This window comes from Squalius cephalus (genome assembly GCF_949319135.1).
Source record: "Squalius cephalus genome assembly, chromosome: 7".
Classification (NCBI taxonomy): Eukaryota; Metazoa; Chordata; class Actinopteri; order Cypriniformes; family Leuciscidae; genus Squalius; species Squalius cephalus.
The window spans coordinates 29,655,242-29,674,172 of record NC_137128.1 but is presented as its reverse complement, the minus strand read 5'-3'; the positions used below and the strand labels follow the sequence as shown (position 1 = coordinate 29,674,172).

The following is an 18,931-nucleotide window of genomic DNA, read 5'->3' as shown; positions in this document are numbered from 1 at the left end:
TGTTTTCAATTGTAGCGTGAACACGTTATGCTAGATGAAACGAGCAAATGGAGAACTGATCTGATTGACACAAACATGTCCAAATCTTATGTCCAAGCACATAAAACACATAAAAATATTAGTATATTACTTGTGAGAAGCACTTTATAAATCAGAATTTTACTGAATTATTTCTGTTCAGGTAGCTATCCTGACCTAATTAGCCTACTCAGCTTAATACAAAATAAATAATTTCAGGTTATATTAACTGAGAATGCATAAAGCATGCATTTACATCAATTTAAATATGAAGACTGGACTGGAATAATGCACTTAGTATGTTGTCTTATAGCCTACTCTAAGAGGAACAGATCAGAAGATACAATAATTTTGTATCTACTGATTTTTATTGGCGTTCCTGTTGGTTGTGTGCCATGCTTTGATGCCTTGACTGCTTCACCTCCATCAGATAAAAACAAAGCTACTATTTTACACTCACCCACTGTCCACAATGGTTTATGTGTGAACGTGAGAAAAAAAAAAGGTGAAATCAAATACCTCCTCCAAACAGAAAAAAGGTCAGAGATGACGTGGAGAGTGAGGATTAGCACCTCTCCTGACCGTATCATTAAGCAGACCAGTTCTATAAGCAGCACCTCTCGCTGTTTACCCTTGGCGAAAGAAACCCCAGCACCCATATAAACACCACGACTTGGATGAAATCATGTCATCGCATGTGTACACACTGCACAGTGCACTTATGTAAGTATTGCACAGTCAGCATTCAGTCACAGGGCATATATTTGAAGACAGAGCAACACATCCACAGCAAAAAGTTTGTTTTCTGAAATGGTTAGTAAATCTTCTGCTGTAGAATAATTGATAGTGTGGTTTGAAATGCTCCCTTGCATACAAAATCTGTAATGTTTTGCCAGTGGTTTAGGACCTCACTAATTCAATACATGAGAAACCTGTGTGCCAGTAATGTTATAAGCAGTTTGACTTTAGGATAGTTTCGTAAAGGATATAGTGGATGTCTGTTTCTGCCTCAAAGTAAAAGAAAATTTTTTACTGTGATAAGTTTAAAATGAGAAAGAAAGACACATTGTGGATATAAATTCATAATTGTGATGTATACATCATAATTTATGAGATATACAGTCAATTGTGAGATAAAAAGCTATAATTATATGAGATAAAGTCACAATTGTGATATATAAAGCCATAATTAAATGAGATATAAAGTCATAATTGTTCATCAAAATGCAGAATTGTGAGATGTAACATTACATTGTGAGTTATAAAGTCACATATATGTAATATATACTCATGTTGTTGGATATAAAGTCACAATTGTGAGATAAAGTCACAATTATGATAAAGTCATAATTGTGAGATATAAAGTCACAATTGTGAGATATACATTCATAATTGTGATATAATCACAATTTTTGATATATAAAGTCATAATTGTGAGGTATAAAGTCATAATTATATGATATAAAGTCACAATTGTGAGATAAAGTCATAATTGTGAGATATAAAGTCGTACTTATTGGATTTAAATTCAGAATTGTGAGATATAACATCACATAAAGTCACAATTATGAGATATAAAGTTATAAATTTGAGATTTAGGCTAAAGTCACATTGTAAAGTCAGAGTCACAAGAAACAAAGTTGAGATTTAATTCATTTAAAGCAGCAGATCATCAATGTTTGTATGCTGATAAATGTAAGAATATTGATGAATGAAACAACACATAATCAGTGCCTGAATTAATTCAGGACATTCTCATCAAAATGACCCACTGAGGCATCCAACCCAAACAAACCACTCTCTTTCGGTTGGCTTCACACAAGCTGACAAAAACGAACCCTCTGTCGTGATTTCAAGAGATGGTGTGTGCTCCTAATGAAGCAAAATATACAATTTAATGAAATTCATAAATATTAAGATCAAAATATAGGCTCGGTTGTGTGCTCAGGTCAGCGACAGGAGGGCACCAATGGCTCGTGCCAAACGTTAGCATGCCTATTTTAGCCATGGCGGAAAATTTTCCTCAGGTTCTTCGAGGACATACAGTGGGGGTACAGGGAGTGGGCAGAAAGCTCTTTGCTTTACTACTGCTGTGTGAACATAGGGAAAACTTGCACAACCACCACACTGGCACAACCTCAGTGTGTGTGGGATCTTGACAAATACATCTTAGAACACAGCCAATATCGCAACCGGGAGGGGGAAACGCAAAAGATTTAGGGTAGTGAGAAACGGGAGGGTTGGCATAAGATGAGTGTGTGGGTGAAAAACACACACACACACAATCCTCTAAGGTGAATAATATTTCAGCATATCAGCAAATGGTGTGGCCTCAGTTTGAAAGATTTTCAGAATAATTCCCTCTTTGTGTATAGAAACTATATGTAATCAAAATGACCCACACTTTCCACCCATCAGAAAGGGCATCAACATCTGCAACCAACATTTTGGAATCATAACGTTTCTCAGATCAAGTTACAACAGTTTTCCTGTAATTCTGTCCCATGCAAGCCCATGCACAATGTCTTATTTTCAGAAATACACTTACATGTATAGAATGAAAACATCTGGAACCAGATATGACACTTCTGTGGGTTAGGAGCTGGATATTTATGTATATAAGCACTGTTAAAAATATTCCATTATTATTATACAAACCAGCAATGCAAAGAAAAGCACCCTCATCACCAAGTTCCTGCTGTAAGTATGTTAGAATAATACTCATTAAAATCTGCTGTGGTGGTGAGCTCGCACACGGCCTCTGCAAGCTCTTATGTGAAGGTACTTATTGTCGACCGCATACACATCATATACGTCCACTCAACAGAGTGGCTTCTGAGGAATTCATATGAATGTGTGAGGCATTTCTAGAAACTGGCTTACAGTGAGCAGGCTGTGGATATCAAAAATGGATTGGTCACAAATAGACATCCTCACTCTCACTATTCAATGCTGTGGTCACCTCTCTCTGGACCACTGGCTCTCGAATGGTGGGTCACAGGTTTGTTCTGAAAGGACTGTGTGTGTAGCAGGGAAAATCCAACGGTAAATACGAATAATGAAATGCAGCTATATGCATATAGTCATGCATAGGAAAATGCCCATCAAATCTAAAGGCTATATGATGGGCAGCAAGGGCAGGCTGCGTGACATGTCCTCCTCATCTTTGAAAACTATAAACACAATTACACAAGGTAACAGAATATTTGACCCAGGCTTGGATTAATGTGGTTTGTGAAACCCACAATGTGTTTTCCGCTGTGATTTATTGGCTGCTGAGAGCATGAAACCATTGAAATTACATGTTGTGCAATAAACAGTTTTGGTAGCCTACTGTTCGGTAGGTTGTCAGCAGATGCTCACTCTCCTAAAATATAAAGGCAATTATATATTTTTTTATGTATAAAGACACATTTAACTGATATTATAAATATTGTTTGATATTATAAAGACAACATGTTAATTCTAAAACTATATTATTACTAAATAATATTGCTTAAAAATTCAATGTAACATTTCTTTTTTTAGTGCTTTTTTACAAAAGCCTATATATTTATTTATATATATATATATATAATATATTATATATATATATATATATATATATATTTCATAATGTTAAAAACTAGGTCTGTCAATAGAATAAAATAATCTTGAATAATCTCATGATTTCTGTCTAATATTTAGAATTAATTGAATTAAACTGTTAAATTTTATTTACATTAAATTTTTTACCTTTACACGCACACATCGGGTCTTTAGTGACCCGGGACGTCATTCACCACCCTCCTCCTCATTCATTTTTTAACGTTAGAAATCAACCTTCTTAGTATTCCTCAATTAATTAATTATAAACAATGTAAAAAAAAAAAAAAAAAAAAAAAAAACAACAACAAAAAACAATGTATATTTTTTCTGCCAACAATAATTGAATCTTTGATGACTGAATAAGTGCCAATCACCTTTATTCCACAATGTGGCAATGTCTGATACACAACGATGAAGTGACGTTTCACTCATAGTTACCGCAGGCAGAAAACAAAAGAATAGGAAGTATCATCAGCAAAACTTGAAATGGCTCAGCCAATTATTGCAGAGCAAGTACTGAACGCAATCAAATATTAGTGTCACTGTCAGGTGATGGATCTGGTGGAGAAGCAGTCAGCGATCAAAATATTGATTTTGAAGAGGTTGAAAATTATAGTTTTGAGTTCGAGATTGCAAATATGAGCCAGATGCTGAATGTTCTAGGAAATAAACTCTGATGAGGATTCTGCTCAAACTGAACCCTTCCAAGCTCCAAAAGATAACAAAATATGCTTTATTTGATTCTTCTGTAATTGTTACTCTAATATCAGGAGAGTTTTATATTATCGCGACAGGTAGAGATCCTTCCGTGTTAGATATAAATCCGGGTCACTAAAGACCCGAATATGTAATAATAATTGACGAAACATTCATGCATTTAAGGGTTTGATATTAATTAACTTGACTATCAGATGTTACAAATAAAGAAAGTACTGCATTACACATGTGTATTTCATATTTTAAGTTAACATGGTGAATTTGGCCATCCTAAAAATACATTTTGAACTCTCAAATTTCTCTCAAAAATTCTCTCAAATTTTCCGTAGACCCCCTAGCACCCCTGTGTGGCCCCAGACCCCTTTGAAAACCCCTGATCTAGACCGTAATCATGAATATAATTTAGTTAATGGTCTTTCTCAGTCTAATAAATGCTTAAGATAAATCATAATTCTTAAATTCATGGCAGTGAACCACATTATTAGGAAAAAACAGGGTATGCTCATAGTGTTTGGTGGCATACTGATCATTATTTATTTTGACCGCAATATGAACCACAAAGATTTTTCATTGCAGTTTATATGCATCCAGCCAATAGTCTGTTGGGTGCAAATATAAAATATAAAGTCACACTGTTTTCAGACCTTGGATCTAATCCAAGAACACATGAGCATGTGAAACCTGTGTTGCTTCACACTCACTGCCCACGTTCAAAGGTCCACAACATATCTTGAGGATATATAGGCATGTGTTTGCTGGGGTTGACACTTGGAAGACTTAGATTGTCAATGTGAAACAAATATGTAGAAAAAAAACCTCCAGGAACAATCCCATTGTGTTTTTGTATTTGCAGCACTGTGTGTGCAGAATCAGTTCTCTGATTGGAGTGCCATCTTCTGTGTCTTGAGTACAGACATGTCCTTATCCCGTTCAGCTCCAGCTTCTGCCACACTGGCCTGTGAATTTTGACAGAGCTCTGATGCATGCCTCTTCTCTCTGGATACCATCATACAGATCTGCTCTGGTTCCTCCACAACACAGCTTTCATCTCCAGGTAACTGTCAACAGGCTGGTGACTAGGGATGGGACGATACACTTAAACTCACGATACGATGCACCTCGATATGCCAGGGTCACGATACGATACGTCACGATACGATATCAAAAAATAATTTTTTTTTACTGTATAACAACAACTTATTATGGTGACGTTGAAGGTGGTGGTTCATGTTTGATGTGTTGGATGTGGTGTACGGAATGACAGCATGGCATAGCTTACACACAGTCTTAAGGCCATTGCACACTGAGTCCGAAATTCGCATTTGAAATTTTCGCACGTTAAAAAAAAAATTCGACCTCACGTTATGTCAATCACGCTTGCACACTGACCTACGAAACTTTCGTCCGTAAAAAAATAATTCGGATTGGGTTCGGTTTTCTGCGTTTTTCGCATCCACAGACGTGTTTTGAGAGGTTTTTTGAAAATTCAGAGCCACCGTACAAGCGAACGACAAAATCCAGAATGACGTCTGACAAGTTGATACACTTCGTCTCGCAGTACTGTATGAAAAACAAAATGCGGATTACAAAGACACTGAATAAAATATAACCTGTACAGCTGTTCTGTCTGCCCAGCGCTTCTGCCGGCCGCGCGCGCGTGTGTGTATGTGTGTGCGTGTCCGTCCATAGACATACTGCCTGTTCAGGATCGACTGGTTCACGGAAGTTGGTGGTCTTCTTTTTAATATGTGGCTCCAGTATCGCTAGCAAAGCATCAAACTGTTCCACTGACATTCTGAGGTAAATTTTGAATCGCTCGGAATAATTTCGCAACTCCTTGATAAGGAGGTGAAACTCTCCTTCCTCTCGGCGCAATCTCAGGATTGGATGGACCCAATATTTCCTTTCTTTTTTTCTTTTTAAGAAGAAAGAGTGCAACAAATTCATCCTCACTGCTTGACGAATCTTTTTGTATTTTTTGCGTTTTTTTCCGCAAAGGTTTAATAAATACGCATCGGACTCAGTGTGCAAGGTTTCTGTGCGTGACGAATTTTAAGGCTGACGAACACGAAAAAACGCATACGAAAATTTCGGACTCAGTGTGCAATGGCCTTTAGTTTTACCCTGCTTGATCAGCAGATGGTGCTGCCAGCCTGCCACCATAGACTGTATGTCTGCCCATATACATAAACACACATATAATACACTAAATGAATATACTACGCAAATCATGCAGCAGTGCCATCTATCTTTATTTCGCGATCCATTTTTTTCGACCTCGATGCGTTTCGTCACGTTTTGTATCGCGATATTTCGTCAAACGATATTTCGTCCCATCCCTACTGGTGACTATTGTTTAGAACAGGGGTGTCAAACTCAGTTCCTGGAGGGCCACAGCCCTGCAGAGTTTAGCTTCAACCCTAATTAAACACACCTGATCAGCTAATCAAGTCCTTCAGGCTAATTTGAAAACTGCAGGTGTGTGTGTGTGTGTGTTGAAGCAGGGTTGGAACAAAACTGTATAGGGCTGTGGCCCTCCAGGAACTGAGTTTGACACCTGTGGTTTAGAAAGCTTGCTTCAAAGTGTGGGTTGACAAAAGATGGATAACTACTGCAATGTGTAACTTCTATAGCAAATTGTTTTGCAAAAGCTGATAAATATAAGCAAGATGTATGCTATAGTTAACATTTGTGACCTCACAAAGATTACGGATCTTGTTTTTTATGTTTTCTGTTACAAATGCTTTTGTAGATAGATCAGTCATCATGACTTTATTCTACCATCAGAAGTCTCCAATAACGATTACTGAGATGAAAAGAGTAGTGTTTTGCTGGTCATGTGATTTCAACATGGACACCATCAATGTGGTGACCTGCTCTATGTAAAATAAAACAGCTTTTTAAGTCTTATTCTCATAATGAATGTACATCATTTTTCATAACACACATTACTGGGGTCAGTAAGATTTTTAAAGAAGTATCTTATGTTCACTAAGACTGCATTTATTTGATCCAAAATACAATAAAAACAGTAATATTTTAAAATATATTATGACAATTTAAAATAAAGTTGTTGTTTTTTTTTTACTGTTTTTTAAAATGTAATATATTCATGTTATGGTAAAGCTGAATTTTTAACATCCATTACTCCAAATCTTCAGTGTCACATGATCCTTTAGAAATCATTCTAATTTGTTGATTCGGTGCTCAAGAAACATTTCTTCTTATTATCAATGTGGAAAACAGTTGTGCTGCTTATATATATATATATATATATATATATATATATATATATATATATATATATATATATATATATATATATAAACCATTTTTCCAGGATTCTTTGATGAAAAGAAAGTTCAAAAGAACAGCATATATTTGAAACAGACATCTTTTATAACATTATAGATGTCTTTACTGTCACTTTTGTTTAACCAGTTTAATGCTTCCTTGCTGAATAAAAGCATCCATTTCCTAAAAGAAAATATTACGGCCCCCAAACTTTTGAATGGTAGTGTACTGCTCATTTCTTCTTGAGTAAAACTTTTTAATAAGGAGAAATATAATGAGTGCACCTCTATATGAACAAGGCAGGAACATACTTGTGATTTTGTGATAAACTAGGGTTCTAAGCCTGGAGGCAACGATCTCGAGAGAGCCTGAGAGGTCAGACAGGAAATGAGAGAGGTCAAGGTGAGTGACAGAGAGCCTGCTACTACCACTCAACCACATCTGTGCCTGACATGGAGGAAATGCACTCCAGGAAGTGAGATTAAAACCATCACACACACCAGCATACACACAATGTCCTTCTTTGTCTGTGGTGCCGGTGCACTGCCAGCAGAAGTTGAGTATTTTCACATGAGGCACGTTGGGTTTTCATTCTTCAAGGTGCAGAGGCTCCGTCTGTGCTTTTCAGAGTCTTGAATTTGAAGTAACCTCACAGCTGTGTTCAGCCAACAATCACAGAAATTCAAATACATAATACATCAAAACTGGACATTGTGATGGGACCATTGTGAAATATTTCAATGTACTTTCTCCGCAATAAGATGTACTCAAAATGTTCACAGTCAAAGTCATAATAGGATATTATAGTAATATTTGCAACAGAAGAATTATGAGTCTAAATATCTTTATTTTAGATTGCATGATAATAAATAACACAAAAAAAGTCTCTTCTTTTCCATATTGCTCCTTTTGTGGTACATTTTTCAAATTCTTATAAAGCAATAATGATTTCCTGGCCTGCCAGGTTGTTACAGTATCAAATTCTGAACATACGCAGCATAATATACTGTAAAGCGCAATACACCAATGAGCAGCTTTTGAACACTGATTAAAAAAATATGTTTACAAAAATATAAACTGTAATATTATATGGCCTTTTCTACACATTTGACATGTTCAGAGATTAACACTGTTGTGTTCGCATGCACAATTGCCTATTTTGTTACTTTAAGGAATGCTTAATATCTTTATGTGCTTAAAATAACAACATATACCTAAAACATACAAGAATGAATGCAATGAATAAAAACTGTATTTACAACTCGTATATACATGACATTTACATGCAGACCAAAATCATGGAGACTCAGTTTTCTCAGGACCAGATGGTGTCAAAGTCAATGTCTTTTTTTCCTGTTGAGGAAATATTTTTCGTGACAGCCCTGGCCTTAAATCCAGCCCAGCAAGACCAGCAAACCAAATGCACGGTAATTACCGGCTGTTACATTACCAAGAGCTCTATTTCTTTGCATCCGTCCTTGGAGGATGGTTTCAAATGACCGCAAACACTCTGAATGCTTTGCCTCCTGAGGGATTCTGTAGGCTAAATGGAAGAATAATGGCCAATATTAATCCAGATCCAGCAGGATAGAAATATATATGGTTTATATGCTAGTATGATTCATTAATCACTTCTTCAGATACTCATGATACCCTCAACATGCTATGTAATGAAGCAAAATAAAACCAGGCTGTGTTGGTGGTCTGGTTTTATTTTGCAGAAATGCAGAGTTTATAACATTACGGTTCAGCCACCCATAACATGATTACATTATCCAACCAAGCTCATATACAGGGATATTAGATAATTAGTCTGAAGACCAGAAGCCAAGAAGGAAAGACCATCTACACAGAAGTAGTAGCTCAAAAGCTGACTCAACACACTCAGTACCTCTCTGAGGTGATGCCATTCTGGTAGGAGCCCTTGTACTGCCTCCTTTTGTCTACAGGCATTACGTCCAGATAACCTCCCGAGTCGCTTCGAATCACCCCTGCGTGGATAGCTGCCCTGCATATACTGGAATTCTGCTCAGTGGGACAGAAAGAGGAAATATGGCTCATTTTCTACTGCAGTTGTAACAAAACAGTGACTTAATAGCCGCTATATAGCGACCCAGAGGAACATTTCATTGCTCAGACATCGTTCTTTTATAGCTCAGAAGACTTATGCGAGTAATCAATTATGTTTAAGTATCAACTTTCAAAATTCCTTAATGGAAATAAAAGTAGACACAACTGAGACATTTTTTTTTTACATATAATATTGGTATACAGCTATAACAAATAATGTGGATAGTTTTAGTTAAATTAAGTTGTGGTGTCAGAGCAAATCTGAGAAGTTTGAAAGCAAACTTGTGAGATTGCTATGGTTTGTTTCTCAGAAGTAGAATCTGAGAAGCAGAAAATGTTGGTAAAAGTCTGTATTTGCTCTCCATTTCAACATTGCAGGCTAGGAGAAACAACTGAGATATTAAAAAAGATATATCATATGTTTTTTTCAATGATATAATGGTGTTCTTATGTAATTAGAAGATAGCAGTGACTTCTTAATATTTATAGCAGGGCAGATAGTTGTAGAAAACACAGAATCAAAATTGTTCACATAACATCATTTTTGTGCTTAAAAACACAATGCCTAGGCCCTAAAAGCAGCATCTAGGGACATTGTGTTATTTTTTTCATTTCTAACACAGTGTCCCTAGATGCCATGTGTTATGAGAACAGATATGAGAGCTATAATCAAAGATGTCCATCTAGTGCATGTGTACATAGAAAAACAATGGAAAAGCAGTGCGATGGAATGCAAAAACATGTTCTGTGTGAAAATGGGCATGAAGACTTACATCTGAATAATAGCGGGTTCCGATAACTCGGGCATAGCTGCCATACAAGCAATTACGAGGACAATACAACCTGAAAAAAAAAAATTAAAAAACATCTTGTTAGCTGTTGCGTTATTAACGACAAAATGCTTTTTCAAATTTACTACATGGTATCTTGTGTAATCGGTCAATAATATTTTTTATTATAAAGTAAATTCACCTGGGACAGTGCTTAACTGGTTTCTTGAAAGGGCAGAATTGTGCCACCGTAGTTTCACAATTAACTGCTTTCACTGGAAGTCACAACATAATTGTTTTTTTTAAATTTCTTTTCTGAAACTCTAGCAACTTTATCTCATTATGAATGATCATCCGTGCACTGACCTGGGACATTTGATACGGTGAAGGCATTGGCACTCTGATTTTTCCTGTGGAATGACATTAATTGGAAAAAAATTGTGAGAACAATGTTGAACCTACATCCAGCAGCGTGAAACAAGCATGTGGGTTCTATGACTTACGCCAGAGTCTGAACTCCGTTTTTGAAGGACTTTGAGAATCGTTGCCTTCTGCCCACCCTTGTGACATCCAGCCAGCCTCCATCATCATCTATTATTCCAGCATGCAAGCCGCTGCCACAGATACTGGATTGCTGGAAAAACAGCAACATTAATAAGAGAGACCCTGAGCTGACCACAATATATAAATACAGAGCTGATACAGTATATAAATGTGTAACTGGAAAAATCAACTTGAAAACTTGTGATACAAAGCAAATGTATTCACCTACCATGTCATAATGACCTGATCCAAATACTTTTCCATAGTTGTACAAACAGCCTGGCGGGCACTCGTACCTGATTAAAGATTGACCAGTCATGAAAATAATTCATAGTAGCATGACCCAACCACACTGTTTAGTAACTGATGTGTGAATTATACCTGTTACAAGTAGTTCCTTTGCACTGATCACGTAATCTAGTATCACATGCTACTTGCTGAGCTGCAGAAAAATATATACAAACAAAGATGTGTTATGTATTTTCTGGTTAACCTTTAAGTAATGGGTTTTCATGTGCTAAATTAGGGGAATACGATTCTCTTTCTTCAATATTACACTGCTTGTAAACATACCCCAAGAGAATGTACATAGAAACATACATACCTTCTGATGTCACCCAGCAAAGACATTACAGCCCCGCCCACTTTTGAATATCTTAAGTCAACCAATGAGCTTAAAGTAGCTTACACATCTGGGAAGTACTGATGACTTCATTCCTCTCAATGTTCTCATTGGGAGACGGAGTCGTGGTCTCATCCCTGTAGTGAATGTCGTGGCTTCGGACTGGCTCTGGTTCGATATAGTTATTTTCCTCTGCCTCAGGGGTGTAATGATAATGACTGCCATCATCTGAAGAGAGCACAATTTAATTACTTTTTTTTTTTAAATGATTTAAGACTTACAGCCTTCACAAATGTTAGCTAAATATTGTTTTCATAACTAGTTTAGGGATGGAAATAGTTTACAATGTTTTAATCAAATTAACTGGCCAAAAGTGATGTCTGGCCTAGGAAAATTGACCTATTATTATTGAAGTATTATTCAAAAAACGTGTTAAAGATTTTGTAAGCATATTGCATAGTTGTGCTTTGCGTCAATTGTTTTATTTGTGATAACGCAATGAAACATGCCAAATTGTGCAAACATCATTTTTGGCCAGGCTGTCATACAAAGAAATTAGGGAGAGAACCGTCAAAATAATAGTTGATTATGTTGTAGTAAATGTATGTTTTTTTCCTGAGAGCTTTTTGTTTTTCTATGCCTTTTGTTTTGCATAGTAAAATAAAAACCGTAGCTGTAGTTTGCCTTTTTTGCCAAATAATTTTATCAGATAAATACCTTAACCAAGTTTAGTGTTTTATTCTTCCCTCATATTTAAAATATAAAAAAAATGTTTTCCTAATTTTTCATTTTAACCCGTCCAGACATCTCTTTCAGCCATTACTGTACGTCATGATAATGAATCAAATTGATCGCAATTAATCACATATCAATTTGCTGCCAATATAATTCAAGATAATTAATTGACATTGAATTGAAACTTGTTTATTTTTCTTTCTTTTCATTGTTTTTTAAGCACGCTAAATTAACACATTACGTTACTATGTTTAAATACGTAACAAAAAAAAGGAACATTAAACATCAATTGAATAATATAGTCCGTTTAGTACCTTTATAGCAGAGGTTGTTTCTGCAACCGCCGCCATAGCTGGGTGGGCAAGCAGAGCAAGGGGTCCCGTGCTTGTATGGTGCATGTCCCCACCAGTTTCCTCTGAGAAAAGGATGGCACAAAGCAAAAGCTAATAATAGTGCTTTATTAGAACTATGTCATATTGCAAATGAAAAAAAAAAAGATGAACGTTCATACGGGGGAGAGTAATTGCAGACCAGATACACGGCTTTGGTCCAGATCATCCCCCATACATTCATGTTGTAGCACACATTGATGGCACAGCCAATTTTGCTGCTTGTGGCCCAAACCAACTGTGAACAAATCATAATATAACATTTACTACATTGCATATCTCACCTGCTTGATTGCTTGTATTGTCACAAAATGTCAACTATATTATCACCCAGCTCTAATCTGCTAAATACGACTATAAGGCATGAAGATATTAAGATATTATAAACATTAACTTTCCCCGCCATTGAGAGAATTTTCCGTCATTTATGACACAACGCTTCCCTGCTATTGACTGAAATTTCCGGCAATCCATGTTTTAACTTTTATACGGTACGATCAAAACACAGCGAAGAAGAATCAGAAACAAGCAATAGAAGCATTGCTTACACAGGCCATCAAACATTAAACAGCATATAAACCAAAACTGCCTAATGTTACTGAATGAAATGTCGACGCAGGACGAGTTATAGACTGTGCAAGGGTTTGATGGACTCAATCTACTATATTTTAATCATTGTTCTGAATCTGATCCAGATGAATCCCTTTTTGTTCAAAATGTTGCTTTTTTTAAAGTTATGTTTTTGGCCTTTTTGTGCCTTTATTGGATAGGACAGTAGTGATTTTAACAGGAAAGCGAGGGGTAGAGAAAGGACCTCGAGCTGGGAATCGAACTTGGGTCGCGGGAGGCGCAGTTGCACTATGTCGGCGATAACCACAAGGCTGTCGGCGCCAATGTTGCTTTTTTTATGAAACCTACCCACATTCAAGTGTTGATTAAAAAAAAGAATGCATGAAGCTAGAATAAAATGGTAACAATGCTGGCAGAGAAAGAGTTAACATCATGTGTTTCTGTAAAGGTGCTTTGTGAAAATACATTTGAAAAGAAAATTGACTAAATGTAAACTGGTGACTATTTTTCCTGCCAGGGTTTTGAGGATATTGTTGATTTGCTAACGTGAATGTGTTTTTACCTGTGTGTAATGCGTGCAGACCGGTCCAGAGCATCTGTAGGGGCAGTGAGGGTTACACTCTTGTGGATAGGGGTAACTGAAATCTCTCACCTCATCATACCAGGCTTGGACATGAAATGTCGGGGGTCTGTCTCTGAAGAAAATCATATTTAAAGATAACAGTTAATGCACTGTATAAGATCTGCATGAGATGCAATGTGACCTCAATATTGTTTGTATCCATTTTTAATACAGCACCTGCCCCAGTGAGCTCCCAGGTTCTGGCCAATCCGGGTCAGTAAGTGAGACGGTCCATGTTCCCAAAGACAAGTGTGTGCCCAGTGCTCAGCACTCCTTTCTAGTTCATTATCCCACACCTGTAACAGCGTAGAAACACAAGCCACGTTCACAAAGCAACATAAAATAATTATCTGTCCTATATTTGAGTGCTCAAAACAGTTTGGTAATTTACAAGAGGGACGACCTGTGAAGGTATTTTCGAGTGAATATAACTGTACTGGACAACTGTACAACATACGCGCGCATCTAATTTGTGTTGCGTGTTTTCATGTGTGGTTTTGGTATTTTGCAGGACCGAATGAGCTACGTGTCACTGTTTTCCACCAGAGCTACTCCCATCAGTTTTGTGATAACTTATACTAATACATAGGTTATTAGTACTGTACTGTATGTACTGTACAGGTTGAGTCACACCTGTTGTGAAATGCGGCTGCCCATCCCAAACACTGTGTGAATATAGGTAACACAGCAGCTGAATCTGTCGTAATTTTTGCAGAAAAAGCACCTCAGAAAGATGTTCTGATAACATTTTTGGCATATGGTTGAACCTGCTTCTGCCTATGTACCCTGCCCATGTCAATGCATGGTTGTTTCTGACCAGAAAAGGTTGTTTCTGAAGTGGATTGAAGTTAAAAACCATAAAGCATTTCTGTTTCACTAACTTGGGACAAAAGACATTAAACCTATCATTAGGATTGTTACAGGTTTAAACTGTTTTGTATGAAAGAAAACACAGAGTACTCTTCTGCACAGGGCTCTGATTATTTCAATACACAGCAGTTTCATTTAAAATGACATATACGTCGTTTGCTGCCCTGCCAGTGCGCTAATCTGTTCCATGTGTGCAGAGCTGGTGCATTCCATTCCAGCAGTCCTCAACAAATGCTATTGCTGAACCACCTTGATCATTCTTTTATATTGCACAATAAATAAATCAAATATTTTTCATTTGAATCTAACTTAGATGCTACTTAAATTGCATTCCTGCTGTTTATGATGTTAATGCGAGCTGTATAAAATATGTCTTGTCGTCAACATGCACTTAAATGTTTACCATAATTGTAAATGTAATATCGGTCTTTAAGGTGCATAAAAGCCTAGCAAGCTTTCTGAATATGAGCAGAACCAGCATAGAGATGCAAAGCCTGCTAGCATTTTATGTGGCCTTTGAGACCCATCTTGACATTGTTTATTTGTTGTGATGCCTAATTTGCTGTTACAGCGACCATCTGGGTGCATTCCAAGGGATATATGCATCCTCTGTGACTCCCTCCACTTCCTTTTCAGAGTAATTACCCAGAGGATTGCACAGAATGGAGGTAGCTAATGTCTCCTCCCCTACCTGCGCCCCACACAAAGACACATTCTGTTCAACTTTGCTGAGGGATACAGGCTGGAGGCATTTGACAGATTTAACTCTGAATTGTTCAGAGTCCCAGAGCGCCACAGATGTTATCAACTCAAAAGTAATTGAATAAGAATGTTTTGAAACGGTTCTCTTACAGCTGATTGCAAGTGTCAGTCATATGGAATGATCCATGCGCAGTGCAGAGAAATGAATGATATATTGAACATTTAGAGTGTTCTATTCTATTCTGTCTTTGAAGTGCGAGTCAATATTTGCCTCCATTGCTGCCAACTGCAATGCAGTGGGAAGAAGCAGCAGCAGCAGCAGCAAACCATAGACGGTTCTAAGAAGTATCAGGTCATTTTTGGCCAGAAAGCAATTGAGAGGTCTGGCTGAGTGCCATATACAGTAGGTGAGCCACAGAACGTGGGAAGGAGAAGCTGCATTTTGGCCTCCCTGATGGACCTGATGAACTATTTGTTGTAGACCACAAACTTGACTGTAGTTCAGTCAGTGTGTTTGAATGCATTTGTTCAAAGTGCGGTTATGGTTGGTTACCCAATACTGGTTGGCAGAACCATCTGATAAATTTATGAGCCCCCTCATGACCCCTTTTTAGTCTTTTCAAAGTCACAAGACAACTTATAGAAGGTTTTCACATTTGCAGTAGCCTAGTTTTTGAAATAGCCTACATTTGAAATTTTATTCCGGTAGTTTGATTTAATGAAGGGATGAACGATATATTAGTACCATATTAGTTATAAGCCGATATGAGAGATTTTCAATTTATTGGTATCTGCCAATAATATTTGATATTTATCAGCAGATAATGTATATTTAAATGTACATTCATTTTGCCATTATCTAATGCTCAGTTAAAGTTAATCTGTAAAAACACTAATAGTTTAATACCACTGCAATCTTAAAATATACATTTTCAACACTATAATGGAATGATGTCTAAAATCACTTGTACCATTGAAAACAATTGTTTTAAGTTTAGTGTTTTGTTTTTCATTTATTTAGACAAAATGATAATGGTAGTAGACAATTTATTTTTATTGACTATTTAGCAGGTACAAAGTCTGACCCTCAATTTCTGTAAGTCCTTCTGCAGTAAGTATATATTGGATCATGATAAATCTGTGTAGGTTAGGAACATGATTCAGCAGGATTGTGACTGAGGGAGAATCATGTGATCTTACCATGTACTCCATGTTTGAGGCCGGGGGGTACACTTGACCCCTAAGCTTATTATGTAGGTCAAGAATTAGTTGCATATCACTTTGTGAAATTGCTCTCTTGCCCCTTGGCTTGGATTGCCACCACGCCTCATCCTTATCCATGTATTTTTCCAGGATGGCTTCTAAGTGGGTGGCATTGGGAATGACCATGGAAACCACCGTTTGGACAATCACAAGCAGCACAAACCCACTAAATAAATCTTCATGTCCACACTTCATGTTTCCTTCACATCTGTCAGCTACAAAATCCAAAGTGGTATCTGTCCTCTGCCTGTGAAATCAAAATGATTGTAATCAGATCTACATTTTAACGCACATAAATGTATATTTTTATATACATTTTTGTATTAAATTTATACATAATGTGGTATAACAGAATGACATAATAATTAGATTTGATTATGTGGATTGGTTCGCATGGATGCTCAGCAATAGATCAGTTCACAAGCCTGACTGAAAAGTGCAGTTTCAGCATTTTCACAACTTGTTAAAGACTTGTGTACGCCTTTTGCCACACACATGCAAAATTTCATACAGTCGTGTCCTGCATTAAAACCAACCACACAAGTCTTTGAAGTCTGCATATCATCTTCAGCCATATATGAGTAGCCTAACTCTAATGCTATATCTCTTAAAATAAAAATATTATTATATTTACTAGAGTTACCCTTATAAAGTTTGTAGTAGCATCAATTCCTTTGACATTTTGCAGAAAAAATGTTAAGTGTTCTTTATAGGCTACTGAAAGTAAGCAGCATTTTACCTTATGCGGTTCTGCGCGTGGACGTTTAGATCCGGTGTTGACCTACTGAAATAATGTTTCTCTGCAGTTTTTGCATTTCAAATACACGAGCCCATCTGTTTTGATCTGCTTGCAAGTTTCTTTATGAATGAGTCATCATGGGTCATTGTGCGGCTAAATAATGAACGTTCAAATGTTTAAATTTGTGATTTTGCGTTTCTCATTTATAGTGTACTTTTAAGCCACGCCCACAAACACACCCACAGCACAGAAGCGTTTAGGTATATATACCGGTGCATTTGCCTGTATTTCTAGTAATTTAGTCAGAGTGGAAAATAATTATTTTCATTTGTGTTTCTATGTGTTTTTTAGTGTGTTTTTTTTTATTGCCATAAATGCTTTAAAAAAATCAAGAAGAATCAAGAATCACCCACTTATGAAGATAGATCTATCTATCTATCTATCTATCTATCTATCTATCTATCTATCTATCTATCTATCTATCTATCTATCTATCTATCTATCTATCTATCTATCTATCTATCTGACTTTTTGCTGTAGCCTACAGTGTTGTGTATCTGTGTAATAGGCCAAACCAACACTAGATGGCAGCATTGAGTGATTTTTTTAAGCCTTCGCTATATGGATAAAATTAACTGTGAAAACTCTCCATAAACATGACATTTAGGCTGGATGATTATATCGATTACATTTAGCCTATACAAAACTGATTTCCACAGCTTGAATTTTAATTTGAGAAGCTTTCTAATTTGTCTCATGATAATCTAGTATTTCTGGCAAAGTCACATAATACTTTTTCCTTTTATCTTAGTATTTTAAAGGGTATTCTTTAAAATGTGCACATCTGTAGAAGAGGTCATGCAGTTTAGTGTGAAAATAAATAAAATAATGATTATTTCAATGTATCTGTTGGCAGAGAGGACCTTTAGCAGGCCCGGTCAATGTATGCAGTGGTTTTGACCTATATTTTGCTGAGAGAGCTGGATTGTTATGTTTGTTATTTGGTGGTAGAAAGGGGGATGTCTTTCAGTTTTGTTTTGTTTTTGTGCTCACATCCACTGCCAATATCGATGGTCTGCAAAATTATAAAAACAGGGGTATATTGTTTTTTTCCTAAGCAAACATACTATTGGTTTACCATTTCTCGTATTTCAGCTTTATCAACATACAGAAATGCTGAGAATGTTTTCACCAGATCAGTCTTGCACAGTGATCAGGAATATTTCCAGGTGTCTCAAAACTATTATAATCGAGTCCTGCAGATTTGAAGACATGCAGCTCTGAATTTTTCAACAGAAACAGAACAGAAAGGCATATATTCAAAGTAACACAAGAGGTTGACAAAAGAAGAAATAATGCAAAACTAAATCTGAAAAGTGGATGAGGAGGAGAATCGTTGAAGAACTGTCCAGGAAAACT

The 18,931-nt window shown here is 36.6% G+C and overlaps 1 protein-coding gene across 1 annotated transcript; it reads right to left on the bottom strand.

The window, feature by feature from the left end:
- Nucleotides 1–8,446: 8,446 nt before the first annotated feature.
- On the bottom strand, nucleotides 8,447–17,690 carry crispld1b (cysteine-rich secretory protein LCCL domain containing 1b). Its single transcript, XM_079875684.1, has 15 exons — nucleotides 17,513–17,690; nucleotides 16,711–17,020; nucleotides 14,116–14,234; nucleotides 13,879–14,011; nucleotides 12,869–12,984; nucleotides 12,672–12,772; nucleotides 11,689–11,850; nucleotides 11,382–11,442; nucleotides 11,230–11,296; nucleotides 10,961–11,091; nucleotides 10,824–10,867; nucleotides 10,660–10,732; nucleotides 10,461–10,530; nucleotides 9,509–9,642; nucleotides 8,447–9,160 (listed from the first exon to the last, which is right to left on the bottom strand). The coding sequence occupies exons 2-15, from the start codon at nucleotides 16,966–16,968 to the stop codon at nucleotides 9,109–9,111; spliced, it is 1,521 nt and encodes a 506-aa protein (XP_079731810.1). The 5' UTR covers nucleotides 16,969–17,020; nucleotides 17,513–17,690; the 3' UTR covers nucleotides 8,447–9,108.
- Between the last annotated feature and the right edge of the window lie 1,241 nt (nucleotides 17,691–18,931).

What these genes read in the sequence shown, in the direction of transcription:
- crispld1b (XM_079875684.1), bottom strand. Translation starts at nt 16,968, where the DNA reads ATGAAGTGTGGACATGAAGATTTATTTAGTGGGTTTGTGCTGCTTGTG. An exon ending in CCAGTTAAGCACTGTCCCAG is followed by an intron (nt 10,531 to 10,659) that starts GTGAATTTACTT and finishes TTTTTTTTTCAG; the next exon opens with GTTGTATTGTCCTCGTAATT. An exon ending in GAACCCGCTATTATTCAGAT is followed by an intron (nt 9,643 to 10,460) that starts GTAAGTCTTCAT and finishes CCCACTGAGCAG; the next exon opens with AATTCCAGTATATGCAGGGC.